The sequence below is a fragment of the Olea europaea genome, chromosome 19, assembly GCF_002742605.1.
Source record: "Olea europaea var. sylvestris chromosome 19, O_europaea_v1, whole genome shotgun sequence".
NCBI classification, from domain to species: domain Eukaryota; kingdom Viridiplantae; phylum Streptophyta; class Magnoliopsida; order Lamiales; family Oleaceae; genus Olea; species Olea europaea.
In genome coordinates, this window is record NC_036255.1 from 4,043,293 (window position 1) to 4,068,541 (window position 25,249).

A 25,249-nucleotide genomic window follows, 5' to 3' on the forward strand; every position below is an offset into this window, starting at 1 on the left:
AATCCTCAAACTGGGGCTCAAAAGCTTCTGTTTGGTAGGATTATAATCTTATTATTTTTTTTTTTTTTTCAAATCTAAGTCAACAATTAGTTTTAACTTTTAATTACATATTTTTATGGGATACACAACTTTTCATTCACACATTTTATTACTTTTTATCCCCACCAAACATAGACTAAATATTATATTAAAAAGTTCTATTTTGATTTGTGATATGCAATGCGTGCAAGGCCAGGAATTGCAAATTTGACGAATTTTAATAATATTTTTAGCACCATAGTTTGTAAGTAGATAAAAAGCTAAATGCCATTTCTAGCGTGCATCAATTGTAAACCAAAACAATTTTAGACCCTAAATTATCGAAATCTTCAATGACGGATCCAAAATCTCAAGTGAGTTAGGGTGACTTTTAATCATTAACTGTCAACGATCATAATAAAATTCAAAGAACTGTTCTATTATAGAATAGACACATGAAATTGGTGATAGATCATGTCATCAACTTTGTCTATTTTAAACATTATATTTTTATTACATGTCATGTAACAATAGATTATTACATGTCTATCAATATATCTATTTTTATAAGGACCAAGCAAACACCTAATACATGTTATATTATATACACCAAATATATATTTTTATAAGGACCGGTGCGTGTGAAATCTATCCATGTCGTGCACTTCCACCAGCCTGTGCCCTTAATAGTGCTTCAAAACTAATACCGTGAATTGAAATATCTTGTATCATAGTTTGAATTGCAAGTGTGGATATACGTTACCTATCAATCTAATAACATTTATTGAGAAAGAATTTCAAGTTTGAAAAATGGGTCCAATTGCTTACTTTCTTTATTGGATGTGCTAATCATCTCAGTCTAACGGAGACAAGAGGCTATTTCGTAGTTTTAAAGATGACAAAAATTTTGTCATTGAATGTGTGAAGAAAATTTGGTGTCAATGCTTTTCTCTCTTGCTAAATATATTTTTGTCGATTTCTAAACACGAAGGATGCTCTTTCTCTCTCTATATCACAGTAAAGAAAGTAAGCTATATAGAAATTGAAGGAATTTGAATTCTAAAAATTAAGTTTCATACATTTTTACTTCGATTATCACGAAGATATAAACTGAAATATTAATAATAGGTACTTTAATTGTTTTGATAATAAATGTTTGATTTGTGAAAAAATAAATGTATGGTCATATTTGTTAAAAGAGAAACTAAGTGACGTGTATTTGTTTTAATTGTAATGGCCTCCAAAAGAAAGAATTCCAGATGATTTTTGAACTATGTATCCAATGATTATAATATCGTACATGTAAATTATACGTCATAGAAATATTATATGATGGTTTCTATATTATTTCAAAGATATTTGAAAGTTGTAACTGTAGGAAAACAAGTCGTTAGTGGATGAAACCAATTGTATAAGTTTTATTCAATTGCAATAGCCGACTATTGAAATTAATAGCCACAAGGTAAACGATTTCAATTTATCAAAAAAATTCCGTTTCAGAATTTTTCCAACGGCTGAAAAAAAAATTTTTAGCAATACAAAATCAGAAATATAAGTTAACAGCAGGCTAGAACTCTGGAAGCTGCACACTATGTAACTACAAGCTGCATGAATTAAATAGTAATGCAAAAATAATCTGCAGAAATAAATGAAAACTAAAACTGCAAGGATAAACTGAATTTGCAAAGAAACTACACGAACTGCAACTAAATAAATCTGCAGAAAGAAAACACAAATTGCAGCAGATTTCAAATCGAGGCCTGTGCGTGCACAGTTTCCTTAAGACAGTTTCGCCCCCTCACCGTAAGTACTGGAGGTTCAGTTCGAGCGGCTTCTCCCAGGATACAACGGTAATAAGTAGAATTCGAGCACCGCGGTTCTACTCCGACGAACTGATCTAGTGTCCGAACAATATCACCACAAGAACAAGACCTTACTGGACAAAGAATGCAGAAAAGAAAAAATTGTGTATGTAGGAATGTAGGTGAGATTTTAGAGTGTGTTAGATTGTTGGAGAATGAGCATTTTTATAGGCATACTGCCCATTAATATTGTGACCATTGGGAGTCCGTTGGAGTTACTTCCCATTAACACTGTGACCATTGGGAGTCCATTGGAGTTTTTTCAGTTGAGAAACTAAAAAGTCATTGGAGAAAGCAAAAAAAAAATGACAAAACGTGGGCTCACCGATGGGGCCATTTTTGCCTTGTTCGGTCCGACATTCGTGTGCGCAGGTTGCGCCCGCACCCAAGTTTAAGGTCCGAAGGCCATTTCGATTCGTGATTTGAACCCCCTGCGCACGCACGTGAAGAGAGCCTCTATACTATATATGATTACACATCTCCAAAACATAACCATATATAAAGTGGTTTAAGTTTCCTTGATTTTCCTATGTGGGATAAATGCATTTTTTCCCACAAAATCAACTTCCAATGACCAACTTTGAGTTTCAATTTCTCATTCACCCGAACTTCATTTTTGGCAAATAAATACATGAAATCGATGTTCTCGCGGAGGAGAACACATATCAACTTTGATATTCCACATTGGACCAACGAGTCCCATCGAAAATTGTGCCAAAAGTGAGCCGCTCACTTAAATTTTTCCAACAATTTCCCACATGAATGAAAATTGGGAGAGACACGAAACGTGAGACACGAGACTTGGTTATAAAGTTCAGCGGTTGAATCCTGCATAGGATTGGTAGGTGTTACCCTTTGAACCTTCCCTTGTGAAAGTATATTTACTTTACTGGCTGACCAGTAGACGCGATGTCATTGAACTGTTCTGTCATTTGTGTAAACGATGATATACCTCACACATGATTCTTCCTAACACAATCCAATTCTCATTGTTATGTTCGTTCTAGCTATGAATATATGCCTGGTTCTGTGAGAGCTCTTAAGAATTGAGCCCCACCCAATTCTCTTAAAAGCGGGTCCATTTCTCTCTCACATAGGTGATTTCTTATTACAAATAACCCGTATTACTTAACTCGATTTACGACGCATAAGAATCATTAAAAGCCTATTGCTTAACCTTCAACCTTACGGGAATCACCGTTACATCATAGGAATGGACAGGAGGTAATACCCCCACAGTGATTTTATCAAATCTTTACAGTTAGGTTTTCCCATTGAACCTAGATCTTGGGATCTCCAGTCAATTAAGTTGGATTTTTCTTTGTAATGACTTATTCTTTTGAGGGCTTAAGTCTCATTCCTTTTGATGATTTCATAACTAACTCTCTATTTAACCTTTTGGTTAGCGGATCCGCAATGTTATCTTTTGACCTCATATAGTCAATAGTGATAACTCCAGTTGAGAGTAGTTGTCTTATGGTATTGTGTCTACGACGTATATGTCTAGACTTACCATTATATATGTTACTTTGTGCCCTTCCTATTGCCAATTGACTGTCGCAATATATACAAATTGCTGGCACAGGTTTTGACAGTTTTGGAATATCCTCTAAGAAGTTGCGCAACCATTCAGCCTCTTCACCACATTTATTTAGAGCTATAAACTCAGATTCCATCGTAGATCTGACTATAACCGTTTACTTAGAGGATTTCCACGATATGGCAGCACCATCAATGTGAGCACATATCCACTGGTGGATTTTGAGTCTTTTATATTAGATATCCAATTAGCATCACTGTATCCTTCAATGACTGCTGAATATTTAGTATAATGTAGTTCATAGTCACGAGTATATTTTAAGTACCTTAGTACTCTTACAATTCATTTCCAGTGATCAACTCCTGGATTACTCGTATATCTACTCAGTTTACTGACTGTGTAGGCTATGTCTGGTCTAGTACAACTCATTAAGTACATTAGACTTCCGATAACTCTCGAGTATTCTACTTGAGAGTTCTACTTGAGAGATACTTTCTCCTCTGTTTTTAGACAGATGTTGACTTGTATCTATTGGTGTTCTAGCCAAACCAGTATCATCCTTATGGAATTTCCTAAAATTTTGTCCACATAATGTGACTGACTTAGAAAAAGCCCATTTGATGTTTTTGAGATTTTCACTCCAAGTATAACATCAGCTAAACTCATATCTTTCATGTCAAATTTCGAGTTTAACATATTTTTAGTGGATTCAATCATCTTATTGTCGCTACCAACAATAAGCATGTCGTCAACGTCTTGACATATCCATTTTTAGTGTCTTTGACGTAAACACATTTGTCACATTCATTGATTTTAAATCCACTCTCAATCACGACATTGTCAAATTTTTCATGCCATTGTTTTGGTACTTGTTTCAAGCCATATAGTGATTTCACCAGTTTACAGACTTTCTTTTCCTGTCCTGATGCCGAAAATCCCTGAAGTTGTTCCATGTAAATTTCTTCTTCTAAATCTCCATTTAGAAAGGCAGTTTTAACCTCCATTTGATGTACTTCAAGATTTCGCAAAGCAGCAATCGCAAGTATCATCCTAATAGATGTTATTCTCGTCACTGGAGAAGACGTATCAAAGTAATCAAGACCTTCCCTTTGTTTGTAACCTTTAATTACTAATCTGACCTTATACTTCTCGATAGTTCCATTTGCTTTCATTTTCCTTTTAAAAATCCATTTGTAGCCTAGTAGTTTACTTCCTGGAGGAAGATCCACTAACTCCCATATATGATTTTGCAGTATGGAATTTGTTTCACTTTCAATGGCTTCTTTCCATTGAGGTCCTTCCGAGGAATTCATTGCTTCTTGGTAACTTCGAGGTTCACTTTCTAGCATATAGGTCAGAAAATCAGGACCATAAGATTTTTCTTTACTTTTCCGTTTGTTGCGTCTAACCTCAGTTTCCTCTTCTAATTCTTTGTTCTGACTATTTTTAGTCATTGTCTCATATGTTTGTTTAGAGGAGCTTGCTTCTTCTTTGGATCTGTATGGAAATACTTCTTCAAAGAATGTAGCATTCCTTAATTCCATTATCTTGTTTTTGTGTATGTCTGGAATTTTTGAATCATACACAAGAAAGCGATACACACTGCTATTGTGTGCATAGCCAATGAAGACGCAGTCTATAGTTTTCGAGCTCATCCTTACCTTCTTTGGTGGTGGAACAGTCACTTTAACAAGACACCCCCACACTCGCAAGTGTTTATAGGTAGACATTCTTCCTTTCCATAACTCATAAGGAGTCTTTTCCGATTTCTTCTGGGGCACCTTATTTAAAAGGTAATTTGCTGATAACACAGCTTCCCCCCACATGTTCTGAGGTAACCTAGAACTTACGAGCATTGCATTCATCATCTCTTTTAAGATACGATTTTTCCGTTCAGCAACACCATTTTGTTGTGGTGAATAAGGGGCGGTGGTTTCATGTATGATTCCGTGTTGTGCACAGAATTTAGCAAATGGTGCTTCATACTCACCACCTCGATCACTTTGCAGCACCTTAATTTTCTTATTAAGTTGATTCTCAACTTCATTCTTATAGAGAATAAATTTCTCTATAGCTTCATCCTTACTTTTAAGTAGATATACATAGCAGTATTTTGTACTATCGTCGACAAAAGTAATAAAATACTTGTTGCCACCTCTTGTTTGTACAAGTTTTAGATCACACACGTCACTGTGAACTAAATCTAGTGGTTCTGTGTTCCGTTCAATTGATTTAAGCGACGACCTTGTCAATTTTGTTTCAACACAAGTTTTACACTTATGTTTGGAATCGTTATTGAACTTAGGTAGGCAGTTAGAGTTAACTAGTCTTCGTAAAGTATCATAGTTAACGTGCCCTAGTCTACCATGCCACAAATTGAAAGACTCAAGCAACTAAGCAGAAGAACTTGCTTTATTCATTTTTTGGTTTCACAACCATTACATTGAGTTTAAACATACGGTCGGACACATAACATTTTCCGACAAACATTTCACTTTTTGATAGAATGACTTTGTCTGACTCAAAAACAATGCGGAAACAATGCTTATTCAAAAGCGACCCGGACACTAAATTCTTGCGAATTTCCGGCACATAAAGCACGTTGTTGAGAGTCAGCTCCTTTCTCGAGGTCATCTTCAGAACCACTTTTTCTTGACCCTTGATTTCAGAAGCTGCTGAATTTCCCACGAACAACTTCTCCCCATTCTCAATAGCTTCGAACGTATCAAATATCTCTTTATCAGAGCACACATGTCTTATAGCACCGATATCAATACACCATTTTTTAGTGTTTGAACCCACCATGTTTACTTCAGAAATGACTGTTGCGAGATTCAACTCCGACACATTTTGTGCCATGTAGTCAACCACGTTCGCTTCTTTCTTCTTCTTCGATAATCTGCACTCCGAAAACTTGTGACCCACTTTGTCACAATTAAAGCATTTCCCTTGAAATTTCTTCTTGACAATTCCACCTTTCGATCCTTGCTTGATTCTTTTGCCACCGGATGACCCAGATTTGTTTTTGTAGTTCTTACTACTTTGACCAAGCTCCACAACATTGGCTTTGGTCACACCAAGATTGAACCACTTCTTCTCGGAACTCTTGTTGTCTTCTTCGATTCAAAGTCTAACAACGAGTTCTTCGACGTTCATTTCTTTTCGTTTGTGTTTCAAATAGTTCTTGAAATCTTTCCACATAGGGGTCAATTTTTCTATAATTGTAGTCACCTGAAAAGTTTCACTCAACATTATTCCTTCGGCATGAATTTCGTGAAGGATCACTTGGAGTTCTTGCACTTGACTGATAATAGTTTTGGAGTCCACCATCTTATAGTTTAGGAATTTGCCGACTATAAACTTTTTAGCCCCGGCATCCTCAGTTTTGTATTTCCGGTCCAAGGACTCCCACAATTTCTTAACAGTTTTCATGGTGCTATACACATTGTACAGCGCATCTGCTAGGCTATTTATGATATAATTTCGGCACAGAAAGTTCGAATGCTTCTAAACATCAAGTGCACTCAATACTTGCACATCTCCCTCGCCCTCATTAAGCTTTGGAGCTGTTTCAGTCAAGAACCTCGCAAGATTCAAGGTGGTCAAGTAAAAAAGCATTTTCTGTTGCCATCTTTTGAAATTCAAGCCATTGAATTTCTCCGATTTTTCTCCATGATTAACCGGAACAGTTACAGTTTGGCCAATTTGGCTCACAACATGACTTGGCATTCTAGCCACAGTCTAAGCCTCAACGAAACTGGCCCTTGAGCCACATTAGAACCCACAGCCTGATTTTCAGCGGGAACATTTTGGGTCACATCCATGTTGTTCGATTCGGTTGCCATTTCTGAAAATAAACCAAATATTAGTTCCAAAAAACCAAAATTCAGTTAAACCAAAACCAACTCTTATTTTTCGAATTTCGAAACTGTCTTAAGCTTGTAGGAAAATAAGTCGCTAGTGGATGAAATCAATTGTATAAGTTTTATTCAATTGCAATAGCCGACTATTGAAATTAATAACCATAAGGCAAACGATTTCAATTTATTAAAAAAATTCCGTTTCAGAATTTTTTCAATGGTTAAAAAAGAAATTTTTTAGCAACACAAAATCAGAATTATAAGTTAACTGCAGGTTAAAACTGTAAACGATGAATCTGGAAGCTGCACACTATGGAACTACAAACTGCCCGAATTAAATAGTAATGTGAAAATAATCTGCAGAAATAAATGGAAACTGAAACTGCAAGGATAAATTGAATCTGCAAAGAAACTACACGAACTGCAACGAAATAAATCTGCAGAAAGAAAACACAAACTGCAGCAGATTTCAAATCGAGGCCTGTGCGTGCACAGTTTCCTTAAAACAGTTTCGTCCCTTCACCGTAGGTGCTGGAGGTTCAGTTCGAGCAGCTGTCTCCCAAGATACAACGGTAATAAACAGAATCCAAGCACCGCGGTTCTACTCCGGCGAACTGATCTAATATCCGAACAATATCACCACAAGAACAAGACCTTATTGGACAAGGAATGCAAAAAAGAAGAAACTGTGTATGCAGGAATGTAGGTGAGATTTTCGAGTGTGTTAGATTGTTGGAGAATGAGCATTTTTATAGGCATCTGCCCATTAATATTGTGACCATTGGGAGTCCATTAGAGTTATTTCCTATTAACACTGTGACCATTGGGAGTCTATTGAAGTTTTTTCAATTTAAAAATTTAAAAGTTATTGGAGAAAGCCAAAAAAAAAAAAAAATGGCAAAACATGGGCTCACCGATGGGGGCCATTTTTGCCTTGTTCGGTCCGACATTCGTGTGCGCAGGTCGCGCCCGCATCCAAGTTCAAGGTTCGAAGACCATTTCGATTTGTGATTTGCAACCCCCCGCGCACGCACGTGGAGAGAGCTTCTATATTACACATGATTACACATCTCCAAAGCATAGCCATATATAAAGTGGTTTAAGTTTCCTTGATTTTTCTATATGGGATAAATGCATTTTTTCCCACAAAATCAACTTCCAATGACCAACTTTGAGTTTCAATTTCTTATTCACCGGAGCTTCATTTTTGGCAAATAAATACATGAAATCGATGTTCTCGCGGAGGAGAACACATATCAATTTTGATATTCCACATTGAACCAATGGGTCCCATCGAAAATTGTGCCAAAAGTGAGCTGCTCACTCAATTTTTTTCAACAGTAACATCATACATGTGCCTGAATCACGTTGTTAATTGATAAAATCGAGTCAATTGAATTAATTATGATGTATTTGATCTTATAGCTCACATCACACACAACCACAACCTCATGATAGTTTGAAATATTTTATTAAATGATAGAAGACGCCTTCAGATTTTTCACAGCAATATTTTTCCTAGGACAAATGGGGGATTTTTTTAGAGTACTATATGATCGACAGATACGCAGACATACTAAAAAAAAGCAGTTATTTTACAGCAATATTATCATAAATGGGGGTCATATTTTCACTTGAAATTCAAGAGGTTGGAATTTTGAACTATGTCACAACTGCAAATCAAGTGGTTGGTTGGTTTGCTCAACTATCGTTTGGATTAGGACGTGGTTTTCGATTCAACTGTAATTGGACTCGGTAACTAATAAGTTTCCAATATTTCGAGCTTGTCATTTATATTTGATGTGAGCCGAGTTTTATTTTTAATGTGCTAACGTTGTCTTTCACGTCAAATCAAGATTTCACATAATGTTGCCATTTGGACGAAATACAACATGGGATATTTAAAGTGGCGAATTTGAATTTGCATAACCTTTCTTGAAGTGGTAATTAATGCACGCAAATTATGAGCTCACATTTATTTTTTCGGTTTACAAGATGTGTAGTTGAGAGATTTAAAAAAAAAAAAAAGTATTTCTAGTAATATTTTCTGTAACTTTTAATATATATGTTATAAAAATATTCATGTAGTATATGACATAATGTTTTTAAATTGATAGGTAAATATGGTTTTTTTCCCGTGGATGAATGGGCATAAGAGCACATGGGCTTTACCTGCAGAAACCGAGGTTTTTTTTCCCTCTTGCCATGCGTTGGCATGGGACATCCTATGCAATCGCATGGGTATAAGTCATTAACCCACACGTCGACAAGGACATACAAGGAACTATAAAAAATAGGGTTGATTAAAAATTTTCACGGTTTCAATCTAATTTGATGGGTGGGCGACTTCTTCGTTCACTACTAGTTATGGTCGTGCAACGTGTGTTAAACTTACAATTGAAACGTAAAACATTATAGGCCTCCCACTTTAGATGGAATTTTATTTTAGTCACTCAATTTTTTTCCCTCAAAACTCATACTGAAGTTTTAAGTTCCTTTCATCTTGGCCACTAGTCTTCATGCCTTTCAACTTGTAAAGTCATGTTTACATGACTTCTGTGTTAAGAACTGGGAGTTCGCATTGTAAAATATGAAAGTTGCAAGCGGTTTTCACGTGATTTGAATTTAGAGGACAAAATTATCAAACCAATTTGGGTATAACTTCATTTCACGTGAAAGTCGTATATGAATTTGATATTTAGCCCGTGCTTGCTGCATATTTTTTCAAAATGAAAATGAGTTTTTCAATCGTTGTGCACACTTTTATAAGTCAAATATGAAATGCAAGTAAAAGAAATCATGTCAAGTGAGCCCAAAACAGCTCTATTTCTTTTGAAAGTAGAGGAAAAATGGGAAACAAATAGGGGCTTATTTATTGAGTTAAATACATAGGGACTTAGGTTTAAAAATTTAAATAGATTGATGAATTGAAACCTTACTTCTAAGGGTGCGTTTGATTACAAGTAGGAAAATTACATGGAAAGAAAATGAATTTCAGGGAATTGAATTACCTAGAAATTGTTTTCATGGAAATTGTAAATGATTCTGTTTGATTGTATAAATTTTTCACGTGGAAAATGTTGAAATAAAAATATTTTTTGATGTTCGTTTGACTTTGTTTTACGTGGAAATTGTCAATTTCAGGGATATCCTCTTTTACAATTATTCCTAAAATTTGTTCCCATTGCCAACAATTAAAAAAAAAATAAAAAAAGCAAAAAATAAAAATAAAAATAAGGTGGAAAACCAAAAACCACCTATCCCCTAGGAAAAAAAAAGGTGGAAAATCACGCTTTAAGGTGTTGTACCTAGAAATTCATGGAAAATCAATTCCCTGGAAAATTTTATCAATCAAACAGGCCAAAAGTAGAAGTTGGAATTCGAATTCCAAGTTCCATGAAAAATTTCGTGTAATCAAACGGGGCCCAAGTTCTAAATAAATACACGCTATTAGAAAAGTTGGGAGCCCATCCTAATTTTCAATATTGGAGAAGTCTCATACACGCATTTATGAGTTTTGAATTTTTCTTTTGGGAAAATGGCGGCTAAAGTCCCCAACCCTTGACATGTACTGCACATTGGTCCTCAATCTACAAAATGTGGTATATACATCCCTATCTTTTATTTTCACAGCACTTATATGCCATTTGACAAATTTACACGATCTCCGTGGATAAGTATGTTAGTACATTTGAATCCCACAAATATGCGTATAAAAAGTAATTTAACCGATTATAAATAATCTATAAACGATAGTCAAATAAGGGCTAAAAAGATGTGTAAGATTTCCTTTTCTTTACTTTTTTTTTCATTTTATTTTCTCTTTTGAAATCAAGGGTAAACTTGTCCTTATCATAAATTTTTGAGTGTGTTAACTTTGAAAAAAGGGTAAAGTAGTCCAATAAGGACCAAATAGTAACTAAAATGAAAGTTTGAGGACTTCAATACTCCATTTTGAAGAATGAGTACCAAGATGAAACAAGCACAGACGTTTAGAGACCTCTTTTGCTATTTTCCCAAAAATTTAAGTGACTAACATGAAATTATGCTTAAAGTTTGTTGCACTTCTCCTGTTATTATTCTTCTACCCATTGACATTTCAATTTTCTAATTTTAACTTTTGATTTTTCAATCGAAAAAAATCTAAGCCCTTACTTGAGCCCCATTTTTTCCATCAAAATTCATTCTTCAATAGTGATTTGACATCATTTTGACCACACATTCTTCAATAAAATAATATCACACGCAAATCAAAATTTTTTCCTTATTTTTTAACCATATATTTCATATCAATACACTATTCAAAAATTCATTTTCTCTTCTAGGCTCAAACAAGGCTAATTATTTTTATTTTCCATGAAGCATGAATCAAACACACCCTAATTAACTTTTCCCCTTCTTTTCCACGAACTGGGTGGACGACGCGGTTTTACCGTGTCCAATCTTCAATCTCTAATCTCTGCAGTACTATTTTGACTTCTAGAGACGGAAGATTGGCGTGTGGACTGCCTCCCTAATAATAGAGAATTATCGGGAAGAGATTTCAAAGTCCAAGAAGAAGAAAGAGCTTGAGATATATATACCAAACCCTCATAATTCCCTTCTCTCTCGATTGCTTATAAAAAGTATAAATTCCAAAATTTGATCTCGTTCAGATTCAGAGCCTTTTTATTTATTAATTTCCATATTTCTAATTGATCTATCATTAGTTTTTCACGATAATTTTCGCAAAGAAGGGGAAAATATGGCTGAAGTAATGAACTCGAATACTCCGTCAACGAGTGCCGGAGGACCTGGATCAGCCGATCCAACAGCGCCCAGAAGGAATTCCAAGCGACCCAAATGTATTTTTCTCTTCCTACGAAATCCTGTTTTCGTATCTTGATTATTCTTATTTTTATTGAATGTAATTTAAATTGTAAATTGATAGGTAGTACACAAACAATTGTCTTGAAAATTTAACTGGGTTTAAGGGTGGGGTTTTGTCTTTGAATCCTTGTTAATTTGTATGTGGCTGGAAAGTGCACTAAGCATGTTATTTTATGTAATTACAAAGGGTACCTGCACAATAATTAAGCATATATTTGGCGGATAAGTGGGCAGTATTCGTGGATTCCAAGAAATATGTTGATAAAAGAGGTTTGACTTTTATCATGTTTATTAACGCTTGCCAAACATTCTTGGCTGCATAAATTTTCTCCAATTTTTATAGGCATTTTGCCGCCAACGGTAGTAAACTTGAGTTAAGTCGGATTATATCTATATGGGTTTCCATTGAAGGCATAAATTAAGGCTTGGATTTTAGAATACAAAGCATTTTTGTCAACGCAATGCATCTTGGACTAAATCGATTATTAATACGAATTTTAATTGGCAAACTGATTTGCCTACAAGAGGTTTTGAAATAGTAAATTACAATAGCGCCCCAACTGTATGCTCTTTAGGCTTGTTTTCAAAGGATCATCCAAGCCTAATTCCAGTGTTTCGGGGTCTGAGTAGTTCAATAGGTTTGGTTCTTGAAGCTCACATTTCAGAATTAGCAAGGATTAAAATTCAATAAGGCTTGGGGAGGGGAATTCTCAAAGGATTCACAGTGAATGCACTGGCCAATACTTTCCTTTCATCCAATGTTGTGTAACATATCATACTTCTTTTTACTGAGTTTGGTATCAAAGAAATATTGATAGAGCCAGTGATGTAGTTAAAGACTTGAGGTGAACGGATGGTTAATTAAGGTATAAGTGCATATGAACCATATAAAGATTGCCTAATCAAATCAGCTGCAGGCCATGATGCACTTCTCCTATTGTTTTGTTGTCTATGACAAAGATTGTGTGCAACTCTCGGTGATATCAAGTTATATTTGCCGACATTGTTTTGGAATTTTCATGGAGTATACTTGTTTTTAGCTATGAAAAACCCTTCCCTCCTGCTTGCATGTCACCCCTAGAGGGGCTTAAAAGTTTTAGAAAGGACAGTGATGCTTACCAACCCATTACAAGTATCATCCATAGGATGCAATTACCTATTTCTTAGGGGCATTTTCAAAATGAAAAAAAACAACAGTTTGACGTAGTAAAACCTACTACTATGTGGAAACAATGCAGAACAGACTCTTGTTTTTAGCTATGAAAAACCCTTCCCTCCTGCTTGCATGTCACCCTTAGAGGGGCTTAAAAGTTTTAGAAAGGACAATGATGCTTACCAACCCATTACAAGTATCATCCATAGGATGCAATTACCTATTTCTTAGGGGCATTTTCAAAATGAAAAAAAACAACAGTTTGACTTACTAAAACCTACTACTATGTGGAAACAATGCAGAACAGACTGCTTGGGCTTTCAATTTCGTTTGGAGGTTGCATTAGTGAGTAAAATACTGGAATATCAATTCAATACCTTTTTTCATCTTCAGAATGTATTGTGAAGCAATAATTTGTATGCGTTTTGATCAGAATTTGGTTTGTGATTGATTAAAGTATTTTTTTGTTTTCATTATTTCTTCAGATTCAAGGTTTACACAACAAGAACTTCCAGCATGCAAGCCTATTCTAACACCTAAATGGGTAGATACTATAAACTGTTTCTACATACTACTGGTGCCTTATTAATTCACCACATTACGGGGATCTATTTTACCTATGGATTTATACCCTCTCACTTTTTTATGTGCAGGTGATTTCAGCTTTCTTGCTTGTTAGTGTCATCTTTATTCCCATTGGAGTTGTCTCCCTATTTGCTTCCCGGGATGTATGCTCTGAATTTTGTAGCTGTTCTTTTTTTTTCTTTTTATTTTTTTGGTGTGCTTCACTCATTAAAGTGATTTCTTTTCATCAGGTTGTTGAAATTATTGATCGGTATGAAACTGATTGCATTCCTTTAGATTCAAGGAGTGATAAAGTTGGATTTATACAAAGCTCTCGAGATAAAAACTGCAGTAGAATTCTGAGGGTGAGTTTCCATTCGACGGTTTATGAGTTTTGTCGTGGCAATTGCATTTTATATTAATGTTTTAGTATAATTTTAAAATCTAATATTTGATAACTATTGATTAATCATACCAGGTTCCAAAACGCATGGAACAGCCCATTTATGTATATTATCAGCTTGACAATTTCTACCAGAATCACCGCAGGTACTTTTAATGTTTCTATATTTTGAGCACTAAATTGGAAAATAAAATATTTAACTGTTTCTTTGGTGATTATATTGAATTTCTACCTTTGTGGATGAGTGTTAGTGATTCCTTGTTTTTGTTATAGATATCGAACTCTTTTATTTTTTCTTCTTGTATCTTGTGATAGTTGTCCATTAGAAATCTTTTGCGATTTGTTAGGAAATCATAATGAATTTATTAATTCGTTATTCTTTTTTATTTTTCAAATTATGTGGCTGATATCTATGCCCATCCCAGGTATGTGAGGAGCCGAAGTGATCAGCAATTGAGAAATTCAAGAGATGCGGATGACACAAGTGCCTGTAAGCCTGAAGATACTGCCCACGGGATGCCAATTGTGCCATGCGGTCTTATAGCCTGGAGCCTTTTCAATGATACTTATGACTTCACTCGCAACAACCAGCCGATGACCATAAACAAGAGAGAGATCTCGTGGAAGAGTGATAGAGATCACAAATTTGGCAAAAATGTCTACCCAAGGAATTTTCAGAATAATACTCTAGTCGGTGGAAAAACCCTCGATCCAAATAAATCAGTAAGCGTTCAGTCATACTTAATCATATATAATTAATCACCTCTCTCATGCATGATATTTACCCTTGGTCATGATTTATTGAAATGAGTTTATCGGCTAAGGATAATGGTATAATTGTTTATTTATTTAACATTTAACAATGTTATTCACAATATGAAAATGATTTGTAACTATGTTACTGTGAAAATATGTAAATAATTTTCTTACCATAGCATCGTAGTTTTTTGTGTGGTTGGACATGCTTCAATTTTTCATTTTTGAACACAATTTAAGTTAAAAGATCATAATAAACAGAAAACTAAGACACTTCCACTGTTAAGGACTTGCTATCTGATTTCTTTTTGGGGATCTTCTGTAAAGATGAAAAGTGAGTTGGATAGTGGATATTCAGCCCTTGTTTGATCCCCGTTTTGGGGGAAATAATGCATTTTGAAAGATTGATGGAGAATATGTGGTTAAAAATTAAAGAAAAGTTTTGAATTTGCGTGTAATATTATTTTATTGAATAATGTGTGGTTGAATATGAGTTTTGAAAAAATGAATTTTTAGAAAAATGAGAATCAAACAAGGGCTCAATTTGTTGCTTTGGCAGTTCATATGCTTGCTGCTTGTACTGATACACTCATCCTGAGTGGTATTGCAAACTTATCCCTGACGACACGACTCAAAATCATGCTTAAGTTTGTTATTAATGTAACATGGCTAGGATAATTGATGTGTATAAAATTTTCTGTCTTTATTTCTATTGATTTGCTTTCCGGACTAGGCTAATTTCATCAGATACTAATATTTTATCACTTAACAGTTGAGCGAGCAGGAGGACCTTATTGTTTGGATGCGAACTGCAGCGCTTCCAACTTTTAGAAAACTGTACGGGAAAATAGAGGTGGATCTTGAGGCTGGTGATGTCATTAACGTGGAATTGCAAAATAATTATAACACCTATAGTTTCGATGGCAAGAAGAAACTTGTCCTTTCTACCACCAGCTGGCTTGGAGGGAAGAATGACTTTCTTGGTATTGCATACCTTGTTGTGGGTGGATTGTGCTTCTTTCTCGCAATGGTTTTCACAATTATCTATCTAGTTAAGCCAAGGTACGGTTTATTGCCTCCATTGTTTTCTTAGCTTATAGTATTTTTGTGGAAGTATCTTTTTTGGGAAAAAGCCTTCACCATTGTTAGTCGAGAACTATAATTTGGTCTCCCATGCCACCACGTGTTCCAATGACATGCTAGGTTATCCAAACTAACTGTAATGTTGGAGGATCCTCCAGTACTTCTGAGTGTAATCTTTTTGAATGAGCACACAGAGTATGTGTTTCCGTTCTAGACTGAGCCTTTGCTGGGACCTTTCTTATTCTGCAATTCCCAATATATGTTAAATTAAACTAGCATGAACCTGTCATTGATATGATTTCTTTATTCAGGCAACTTGGAGACCCATCTTATTTGTCATGGAACCGCAACCCGGGAGGTCACTAAGAGCGAGCCCTTGAACGAGTGTTCAAGTGGATGTTTGGGACTTAAGCTTGTGCCTGTTAAGTTTCAAGAGGTGTATGTATAGACCTCATCACATGGCGTTCTAAATGTTTCGGACTTTAGTTTTTATTGAAATAGTCGACGTGTAATGCATTTGGTTGTAAATTTGATTACGGCCTTTGCACATATACAGTTTCATTATATGCCGAGTTCATTCCATGAACCAAATAGTTCTTTCGAATATAAACCATTATCCTGGATACTCTGATGGACAATATATTCAGCCCTTGTTTGAGCCGCATTATATTTTTAAGAATGCATTTTTGAATATTGTATTGATGAGAAATGTGTGGCTAAAAAATAAAGAAAAGTTTTGAATTTGCGTATAATATTATTTTACTGAAGAATGTATTGTTAAAATAAAGTCAAATCACTATTTAAAAATGTATTTTTTTTTTTTTAAAAAAAATGTGGTTCAAACATAGCCTCAGTAATTATATATACAAACAATGCCATAACGAAAGGTAATTTAGGCACCAAATTCCTCTTATTTGTCTTCTTGTTCAGGTGAAAACACTACACTAAATTATCGTTTGCCGAGTCCACCTGGTGCTATTCATATTAATTTGGGTTCTAGTTCCCACTTCTACGTTAAAATTGCAAAACCCGGCATGCAACAGTAACTTTTTAACTGTACGTAACCGGAGATCATTTTCACTGCTTACTGCAGATATGGATTCATCGACATTGCTATTCGACCGGCTCAAGGTATTCTTTAATTATTAATTTTTTTGATTACTGAAAAGTATGGTGTAATTGTCAAAGATTAAATTTAATGAATGCTAACTAAACTTTAAAATTGTTATTACTTACTCATTGAAGTTTAACGGGTTACCCAATACTTATTCATCTTTATACATGATCACCTATCCCAACCTTTTTAACTCTCATCTCTACAAATAAACGGATATATACTCATGGTTTACAGGAACCAGTATCATAAGATTTTTGTAAGATTTCATTAATTTGAAAAACCATGTTTCAGGTGGCCGATATAACACATTCATTACAACAACCCGCCGGGAGAAAGGTATGGATTATATTATAGCTCATTTCTAAAAATCTGAGCATCAGATGGAGCTGTAGTTCAATTAACCATACAATGTTAAGCATACCAGAGGCTGGTCAGAGACTTTTCAGAAACTTCAACGAACATTGTTGGTTCTGGAAGAATGATCTATTTCCACCTCAAACCTGAAATAGCCGACTTGTAGCGTCTCACTCCTTTTTCCAATTTTGCTTTATCATCAACTCCTAAATTCCTTTTCTGCAACAAATGTACATTCCAAATCACTGAAGGGACTCTGGAAACACGTCCAAGGATTATTTTGTAAATATTTGATTTTCTACTGGAATGACTATTCTCTGCTAATAAATAGAAGAGACCAGGTATCACAGTCGCCAATTCAGAGAGCAGAGAGCATTTCTTTTCTTTTGTCAAAGTGTGTTTTCTCGAATAATGAGTTTTATTTCCATGTCGAATCTCAATCAGCTGGAAGGTGGTGGTGTAGCCAGTGGAGGTCTTCCCGAATTGATACCTTGCATTGCCAGTGTTGGATTTTTTGATACCCAATAATTTCGGGAGATAATTTAAAATAGTTGTCAGATTATTTATCGACACCATGGACTTGGCTCGGCTCGGAGACGAACTACACTTTTGGATGGCTCGGGTTTGGGTTAGATTATTATTTGATTAGTTGGACCATTTAGTGGTTAATATGGAGTTGAAAATTGGCCCATTAGCTATTAGGTTTTAGGGGAATTTACACAAATGTCACTAAAATTGAAAATACAAAATTTTTTTTGACTTACACCAATTTCTTCCAAAAATGTCAGTTTTTCACTACAAAATGTCCACTTTATCCTTGAACACCTTTTTGCAGCAATAAATGCTCGATTTGAATGCAATTAATGGTATGATGTGATTAATTATTTTCTTTAATTTTAACATTGAAGATATCAATATTATATTGTATAATATGATTTTTTTGATTAAAAAGGGGTGAAATCTTTACAAAATACACACACACATACAAATTGAAAGAGATTCTTCTTCTTCATCATCTCCACTCCATCATCAACAAGGAAACAAGAAAAGCCATTGATCAATTTCAAAAGTGAACTAGTAGAAAAAAACTCTTCTCATGTCATACTTGACTACTTTAAATGTTCAATACAACAAGATCATATTTAAATGACCATTTTCAATCTCTTATTCATTGATGTGTTTTATTTTTGGTATATTTTAAAAAGAAAAATAAATATCAAGATTCTTTAGAAAATGTGAAGGATTCCATATTTAATTCCACATTTAATGAAGCATCGAGTGATACCTTCTTCATTTGTAGAAAGATACAGTGATATTGTAGTTGAGAATTGATTATGGCCTTTAATGTTTTCAATAAAATCTTCAAACAGTGAAACACATGATATTTATCTTCCCTGAAAGTTATGTTAGTTGAACTGTCAAGCGCTATCTTCAAAATTATCGGGTTAGACATTTTAACTGTCGAACTCGACATTTAGTGACTGTCGAGATAGAAAATTTAATTGTCGATTTCGACACCTGAAAACTGTTAACATTTTATATCTTTGGTATTACAAGGATGTAAGTATTCTCATGTGCCAATTTGATGTTATAAAATGTCGACATATGAATGTGCAGAATTCTCACTTTTGCAATCCCAACATTTTAGGTATGACTCATGATTTGAGATTCATCGTGTCGCATGAAGGAAACTTTGTTCACTTGGATGATGAATGGAAGTGGAGAGGGGACAAAACCACTTCCATTTTAGGGTCGAGAAGTATTACCATAGCAGAACTTGTGTTACGGTTGAAGGACAAACTTGGTATTGTTGAATCCCGCAATGAAATTGAATTAAAGTTCAAAATCCCGAACTTGAATATACCTTCGACAGAGATACGCGATGATGAGGACCTACAGTGGTACATATCTGTTCATAAGGAAACTGCACTCTGCGTCACTTTTTTGGATACCGAGCTCTCGAGTGTTGATATGGCAACGGATGCAAACTGTGCAGGGAACTTGTTTGGCCCAACGGAATGTCCGCAGAACGTACAACATGACAAGATCAATCATCAACACAGTATGTCACACACCCAAGCAGCCGAACCTCCAATTGATCGTATAGAGGCTACAACATCCGATGAGCACTCAGACAACCTATTACATGGTACAGATGGTGCTATTATTATTGAAATTGACGAGACAATGTCACAAATTCTAGAACTTTGTGCACAGATGAGTGGATTACAGCTGCAAATACATTCGTTCTCGCCGAGAAGCAAATATTCTTTAGCAAGAAACAGTTGTACTCGAAGCTTCGTGTACTTGCTTTGCAAAAGAAGTTCCAATTTTGGGTCTGTGTGGACGATAATTGCAAGTGGATGTTATGTGCTTCTACTGTCAAGCAATCTGCAATCTTCATGATCCGAAAATTCATTACAGTTCACACATGTTCCCTTGATTTTCGTCGTAACGCACATTGGCGTGCCACTAGTTCTGTAATTGCGGAGCACATTTTTGGAAAAATTGTATACTCCATATCGATCGTATCGTCCTACTGATATTGCACGTGATATGAGTTTGGTGTGAAAATTAGTTATAACAAAGCACGTAAGGGGAAGCTCCATGCCTTAAATATGCTACATGGTACACCGGGGGACAGTTTTCAGAAATTATCTTCGTACTGTCACGTCGTAGGAGAGAGTAACCCGGGGACCGTAACCCACATCAAAGTTGATTCTCTTCATATGTTTCATTACTTCTTCGTAGCTTTTGGTGCAAGCATTCGTGGTTATATGCAGTACTTGAGACCCGTTATTTATGTTGATGACAGTCACTTGAAGGGTCCATACAAATGTACACTTCTAGTGGCAACTGTCCAAGATGGTAATAAACAGATTTATTTGTTGGCATGGGGGATCGTGGATGCTAAAACCAGTAAATCCTGGAAGTGGTTTATGTCAAAATTGAAAGACCTTATAGGGGACTCTGAAGAACTTGTGTTTGTTTTGGACAGGAAAAAGAGTATTAAGAAAGCGATTACTCGGTTGTTTCCGTTGTCTTACCATGGTCGTTGTATATGGCATATGGAAAAGAACCTAATACAGCGGTACAACAATGCAAGTCTAATATTTCTATTCAAATGAGTTGCTACAACTTTTCGGGTCGAGGACTTTGAACGACTCATGGGACAGATTCATAGAGTGAGCGAAAGAGCGCACGGGTACTTAGAGCGAGCGGGTTATTCATTTTGGTCCAGAGCACTATTTATTGGACACCGTTACAACATTATGACAAACAACAACGCAGAGTCTTTGAACTCGACGTTGAGAGAAGCCCAGTCGTTACCGATAACCTGCTTGGTTTAACACATTCGGAGTACTATGCAGAAGTGATTTTGCGAACGTCGAACAAATGCGGAAGAATGCAGTACCTTATTGACGCCGAGGATGGAGAACAAGTTATGGACGATGTTCGAAAATGGAACTAGGCTTCGAGCCCATGTCCTGACAAACAACTTAACGCAGGTTGAAATATTCAATGACACAGACATAGTTGACTTGTCCGAAGATACCTGCACATGTCGTGAGTTCCAACTAAACCATATGCCATGTGTTCATGCAAGTCATGCTGCTTGCTTTAGAGGGAAGTCTATATACGAGCTTTGCTCCCCTTATTACACATCGGAATACTGGAGGGCTGCTTACAACGAAGCTGTATATCCTGTTCAGAGGGAAGTGGATTGGGTTGCTCCGAGCTTAATTAAATGTACTCCTATTTTGCCGCCACTCGTACGTCGTCCTCCAGGTAGACCACCAACCCGACGTAAGTATTCTAGGTACGAGTATGCATGGTCTAACAGGAAATGTACTCGCTGTGGTGGAGTTGGTCATAACCGGACCACGTGTTCAAACCCTCACGTATCACACGTTCTTTAGAGATTTGCGGTGTAATAGATGTTGTATGTTCATTATTCCGTACTGCATCAAACATTTTGAAGTTATGTTTTAAAGTTTGTGATAATTACTGTTCTTGCATGTTTTGCAGCCTTTTGTGCACATACAAATTTCAGACTCTGTTCAGCACCTTCTAAACATCCCGCCCTATTAAAATGTCGATCCCGACAGATGTGTTACTTATTCTCGACAATTGACGGAACCTTGCACTGCACTCACGATTTGCTTCACAAATATTGTAAACTGTACATGTTGGGAACACAAAACAACATAACGGAACCGATTGAACACTGTACATGTATTTTTGTTTTCCATCTAAAAATGCAATCTTTAATCCCCAAGATATTTACTATCATTTGCATCATCGTAAATCGTGGACTAAAATTGGTGCATGATAAACACCATTTCATAACACCCATTCAATATACTGCAAAATATAGATCCATTTACAAACATACGATCCTTAATGCCCGACAGTTAATATGTCGTTCTCGACAGATAGTTTCAGTAATTCTCGACAGTTGGACTGGAACACGCAAAATACACTACCCGAATTACATCTTAGGGCCATGTTTACGTAGACTTTTTGGTTTTGTCTTAACCAAAGTCATCCCTGCAAAATACCTAACTATACAATACTTATTCACTACATTCCATGGGTGTCACTTCAGTTGTCGTCGACAACTGAACCATCTTCCTAGCTATCGTCACCTCACTTGTCTGACGAGATGATAATTACCTCGTTTGGTGTCTTGTACGCCTTCCAGTCGTCATCGTCGGAATCCCCCTCGTATTCGACGTCGAGCTCGAACACCTCGTCGAGCACACCGTTTGGTGATTGCTCACCCTCGTTGGAAACATCTTCTAAGTTGGGAAAAGGACCAGGGAAAATGACTCTTCTACCAATACGAGGGTTAACTTTCTCATCATCTGACGAAATGTAGATTGAAAATAACAGAGATGAACCGAGAACTGGCAGTGGCTCATTTAGGGATGACAATTTGAACCGTCAAAATCGAAAACCGCGGTTAATCGAACCGAATGGGGCGAAAAAAATCGAACCGATGGTGAAATGGGGCGATATGGTATTTGATTTTAATGAATTGGTTCGTGGCGGTGCGGGTATGATATTTACGCCGTCGAACCGAAACTGAACCGATTATCCTCTAAAAAAAAATAAAATAAACAAACAATTGAATTGATTATCGGGCTTTATACTATTTTTCTATCCAGCCCAAAACAAATTCCTCCATTACATCTACTTGACCCAGCCGGCCAGCCCACTTACCATTAGCCCATAATAATAGCATTAGTATGACAGTATATAAATGCAAATCCTACTCTCCACAAATCACAAACTCATGCACGGCTCCACTACCTCCACGGTCCAAGCCGTCGTCGCCTCTAGAAATTTTTCCACACAGCTTCAGTTTGAATCACATTGGACTTCAACTTTAAAGAAAAGATAGGACCTCAAGTGAGGGGCCTTCTTAATTAAGATTATTGGAACAAAAATTTCATCTCAGTCATTTTGGTTGTACCTGTAAACTGATTGAATTTTATATCCAATTCCAGGGACGCATTTTCAGGATTTGATGCAGAAATTGTTTCAAACTTTTTCGAAAAGAGGATAAATTCAATCAGTACTGATTATAGTATAGACTTGAGCCAAGTCCGAGGCATGGTCGAATACAATATATTGTGTTTTTGTTTTCATTGATCTTTTTCATAAATTATTTTATATCAATTTGACGGATTAACCTATAAAAAATATTTATTTTTGTGGTTATTAACAGAACAGAACCGAACCGTACCGAACCGATTTACGTGGTTATGGTGCGGTTATGGTATGGTCAAAAAATTGGTGGTGCGGTTATGGTTTTGACTGAACCGACCCATAACCAAACCGTTGCCAACCCTAGGCTCGTTGATGTTCAACGGTTCGGTACTTCTTGTGGAAGAACTCATTACGTGAACGTATTTTAGTATTAATGGAACGATAAGTGTCTGTGAGAAATTGAATGTCTCACAATGCTTTTCAAGTAGCTTGTTTGTAAGTGAGAATGAACTCCCACAGTATTTATAAGCTACTTGAAGGAGAAGCAATTATGGTCTTCATCTACCGAACCATCAAGTCCAATCTCCTTGTAAATTTGAAAAGCAATTGGTGTGACGGTTGAATAAATGAAGTTTACCTTTATCCCCCATTTTTCCATACTTAGTACGATCTTAAACACTCTTTAATCATGTGTACAATTAAGGAAATATCCATACCTGCAACAGAAAATTCCCCAATCAAATTGCTAGTTTTCAATTACCATGCTTGTGATGGTATAGTTTCTCACACTTACGGGTCATCATCGCAACGCACATGTAAGACGAAGAACGGGAATTTTTTTTCACATATTAACTGATTTATGAATTACTTGTACCGTGGTTGTCATGGTTTTGACACTTGTAATGGCTCATTTTGTTAACCTAATCTTATATTGACAAGGCACTTGCACGTTACTTAGCAATAGAAACACTACAATACGCTCGTCCAGACATATGCCGTAATAGTGCGAGCCGAGTGGCTTTGTAGCAAAATAAATAATAGTGTACATAGATTTCGAATATGGCTCAACCTAATGTAAGTTTTGAACAAATGTCACATAAACTGTTTCAGCGAGACGGTAATAATACATTGTAACGATGAACATAAAATTTCACGCTTTATCACTTTTCGTTGCATCTCATGTATGTGCCCAAATGCCTTACTTTGCAACAGTAGGCAGCCTGCATTCTGAATGAGCTCATATCCCTGCAAATGAAGTTCAAAAACAAGCCAATAATTACAAAATTTCGTAACTGCTATGAAATAACACTCTAGAAATTCACATTGCAACCTCCAGGTTTACATTAGACCCCTAATCACAACTGAATTTTTTAAGAATTACCAAAAATGCATAGGAGTTATCAAATAACGCAGAGTGGGAGCATACGAAATGAAGAATACAATACTTGAATGAGACATTTTTAGGAAACAACATTTATGGGTGAAAAACGTAATGACTACATATTTTACTCAGTCTATAAGTTGTTAATCTAGCTAACTATTGCAAGAATTTTATGACAGTCATGTTTACACTGTAGATATACATAGAAATTGTGCATTTATCAGAATAATATCGACCCAGATTAAAGCTTTCGTAAAGATTATATATAATTAAAAAAAGGGATAATTACATACATAAGAACGCAAAAAAATTATGTGCACATACTTGCACATGTATTTAAAGCATATTATGACAAAGTGTTTACATAGTATTATTCCAATTACATAAATTTATCAAATATAACATTCATTATTTATCTCCAATTACACGTTTGAAGACTTGCGGAAATAGAAACAGACAACTACCACAATTTCAGATCCCCTTGGCTTTGAAAATTGTCTCTTCTCTATTAACACAAGATGGATGATATGCTTTCGGGCAACCTTTTTGAATTCATAGGGAAAAAGTATTGATAAGCCCCATAAAACACGAAAGGAACAATTTTTTTTGAGAAACACGTGAACACACTTTTTCATGATTACATTGTTAATATTATACATCCCAAGTCTCAATAAATGACAGAAGTTGATATATGATGGCATTTTTTTTATTTAACATAAGCAACACAGGGGTATAAAGAGTAAGACAAACTACAAAATCATAAAGAGTCGAATTATATAACTAATTCTATAAT

The 25,249-nt window shown here is 35.7% G+C and overlaps 1 protein-coding gene across 2 annotated transcripts; it reads left to right on the forward strand.

Moving 5' to 3' along the window:
- The first annotated feature begins 11,685 nt into the window (after window positions 1–11,685).
- LOC111368552 (ALA-interacting subunit 1-like) lies at window positions 11,686–16,766 on the forward strand. 2 transcript variants are annotated; one of them, XM_022989857.1, is made up of 9 exons: window positions 11,686–11,905; window positions 11,990–12,124; window positions 13,788–13,846; window positions 13,956–14,030; window positions 14,118–14,231; window positions 14,345–14,415; window positions 14,695–14,992; window positions 15,798–16,087; window positions 16,420–16,766. In XM_022989857.1, exons 2-9 carry the CDS (start codon window positions 12,025–12,027, stop codon window positions 16,472–16,474), a joined length of 1,062 nt encoding a protein of 353 aa, XP_022845625.1. In that variant the 5' UTR covers window positions 11,686–11,905; window positions 11,990–12,024; the 3' UTR covers window positions 16,475–16,766. The 2 variants fall into 2 exon arrangements, with proteins under 2 accessions (XP_022845625.1, XP_022845624.1); XM_022989856.1 differs by having other exon boundaries at window positions 11,687–12,124.
- The last annotated feature ends 8,483 nt before the right edge of the window (window positions 16,767–25,249 follow it).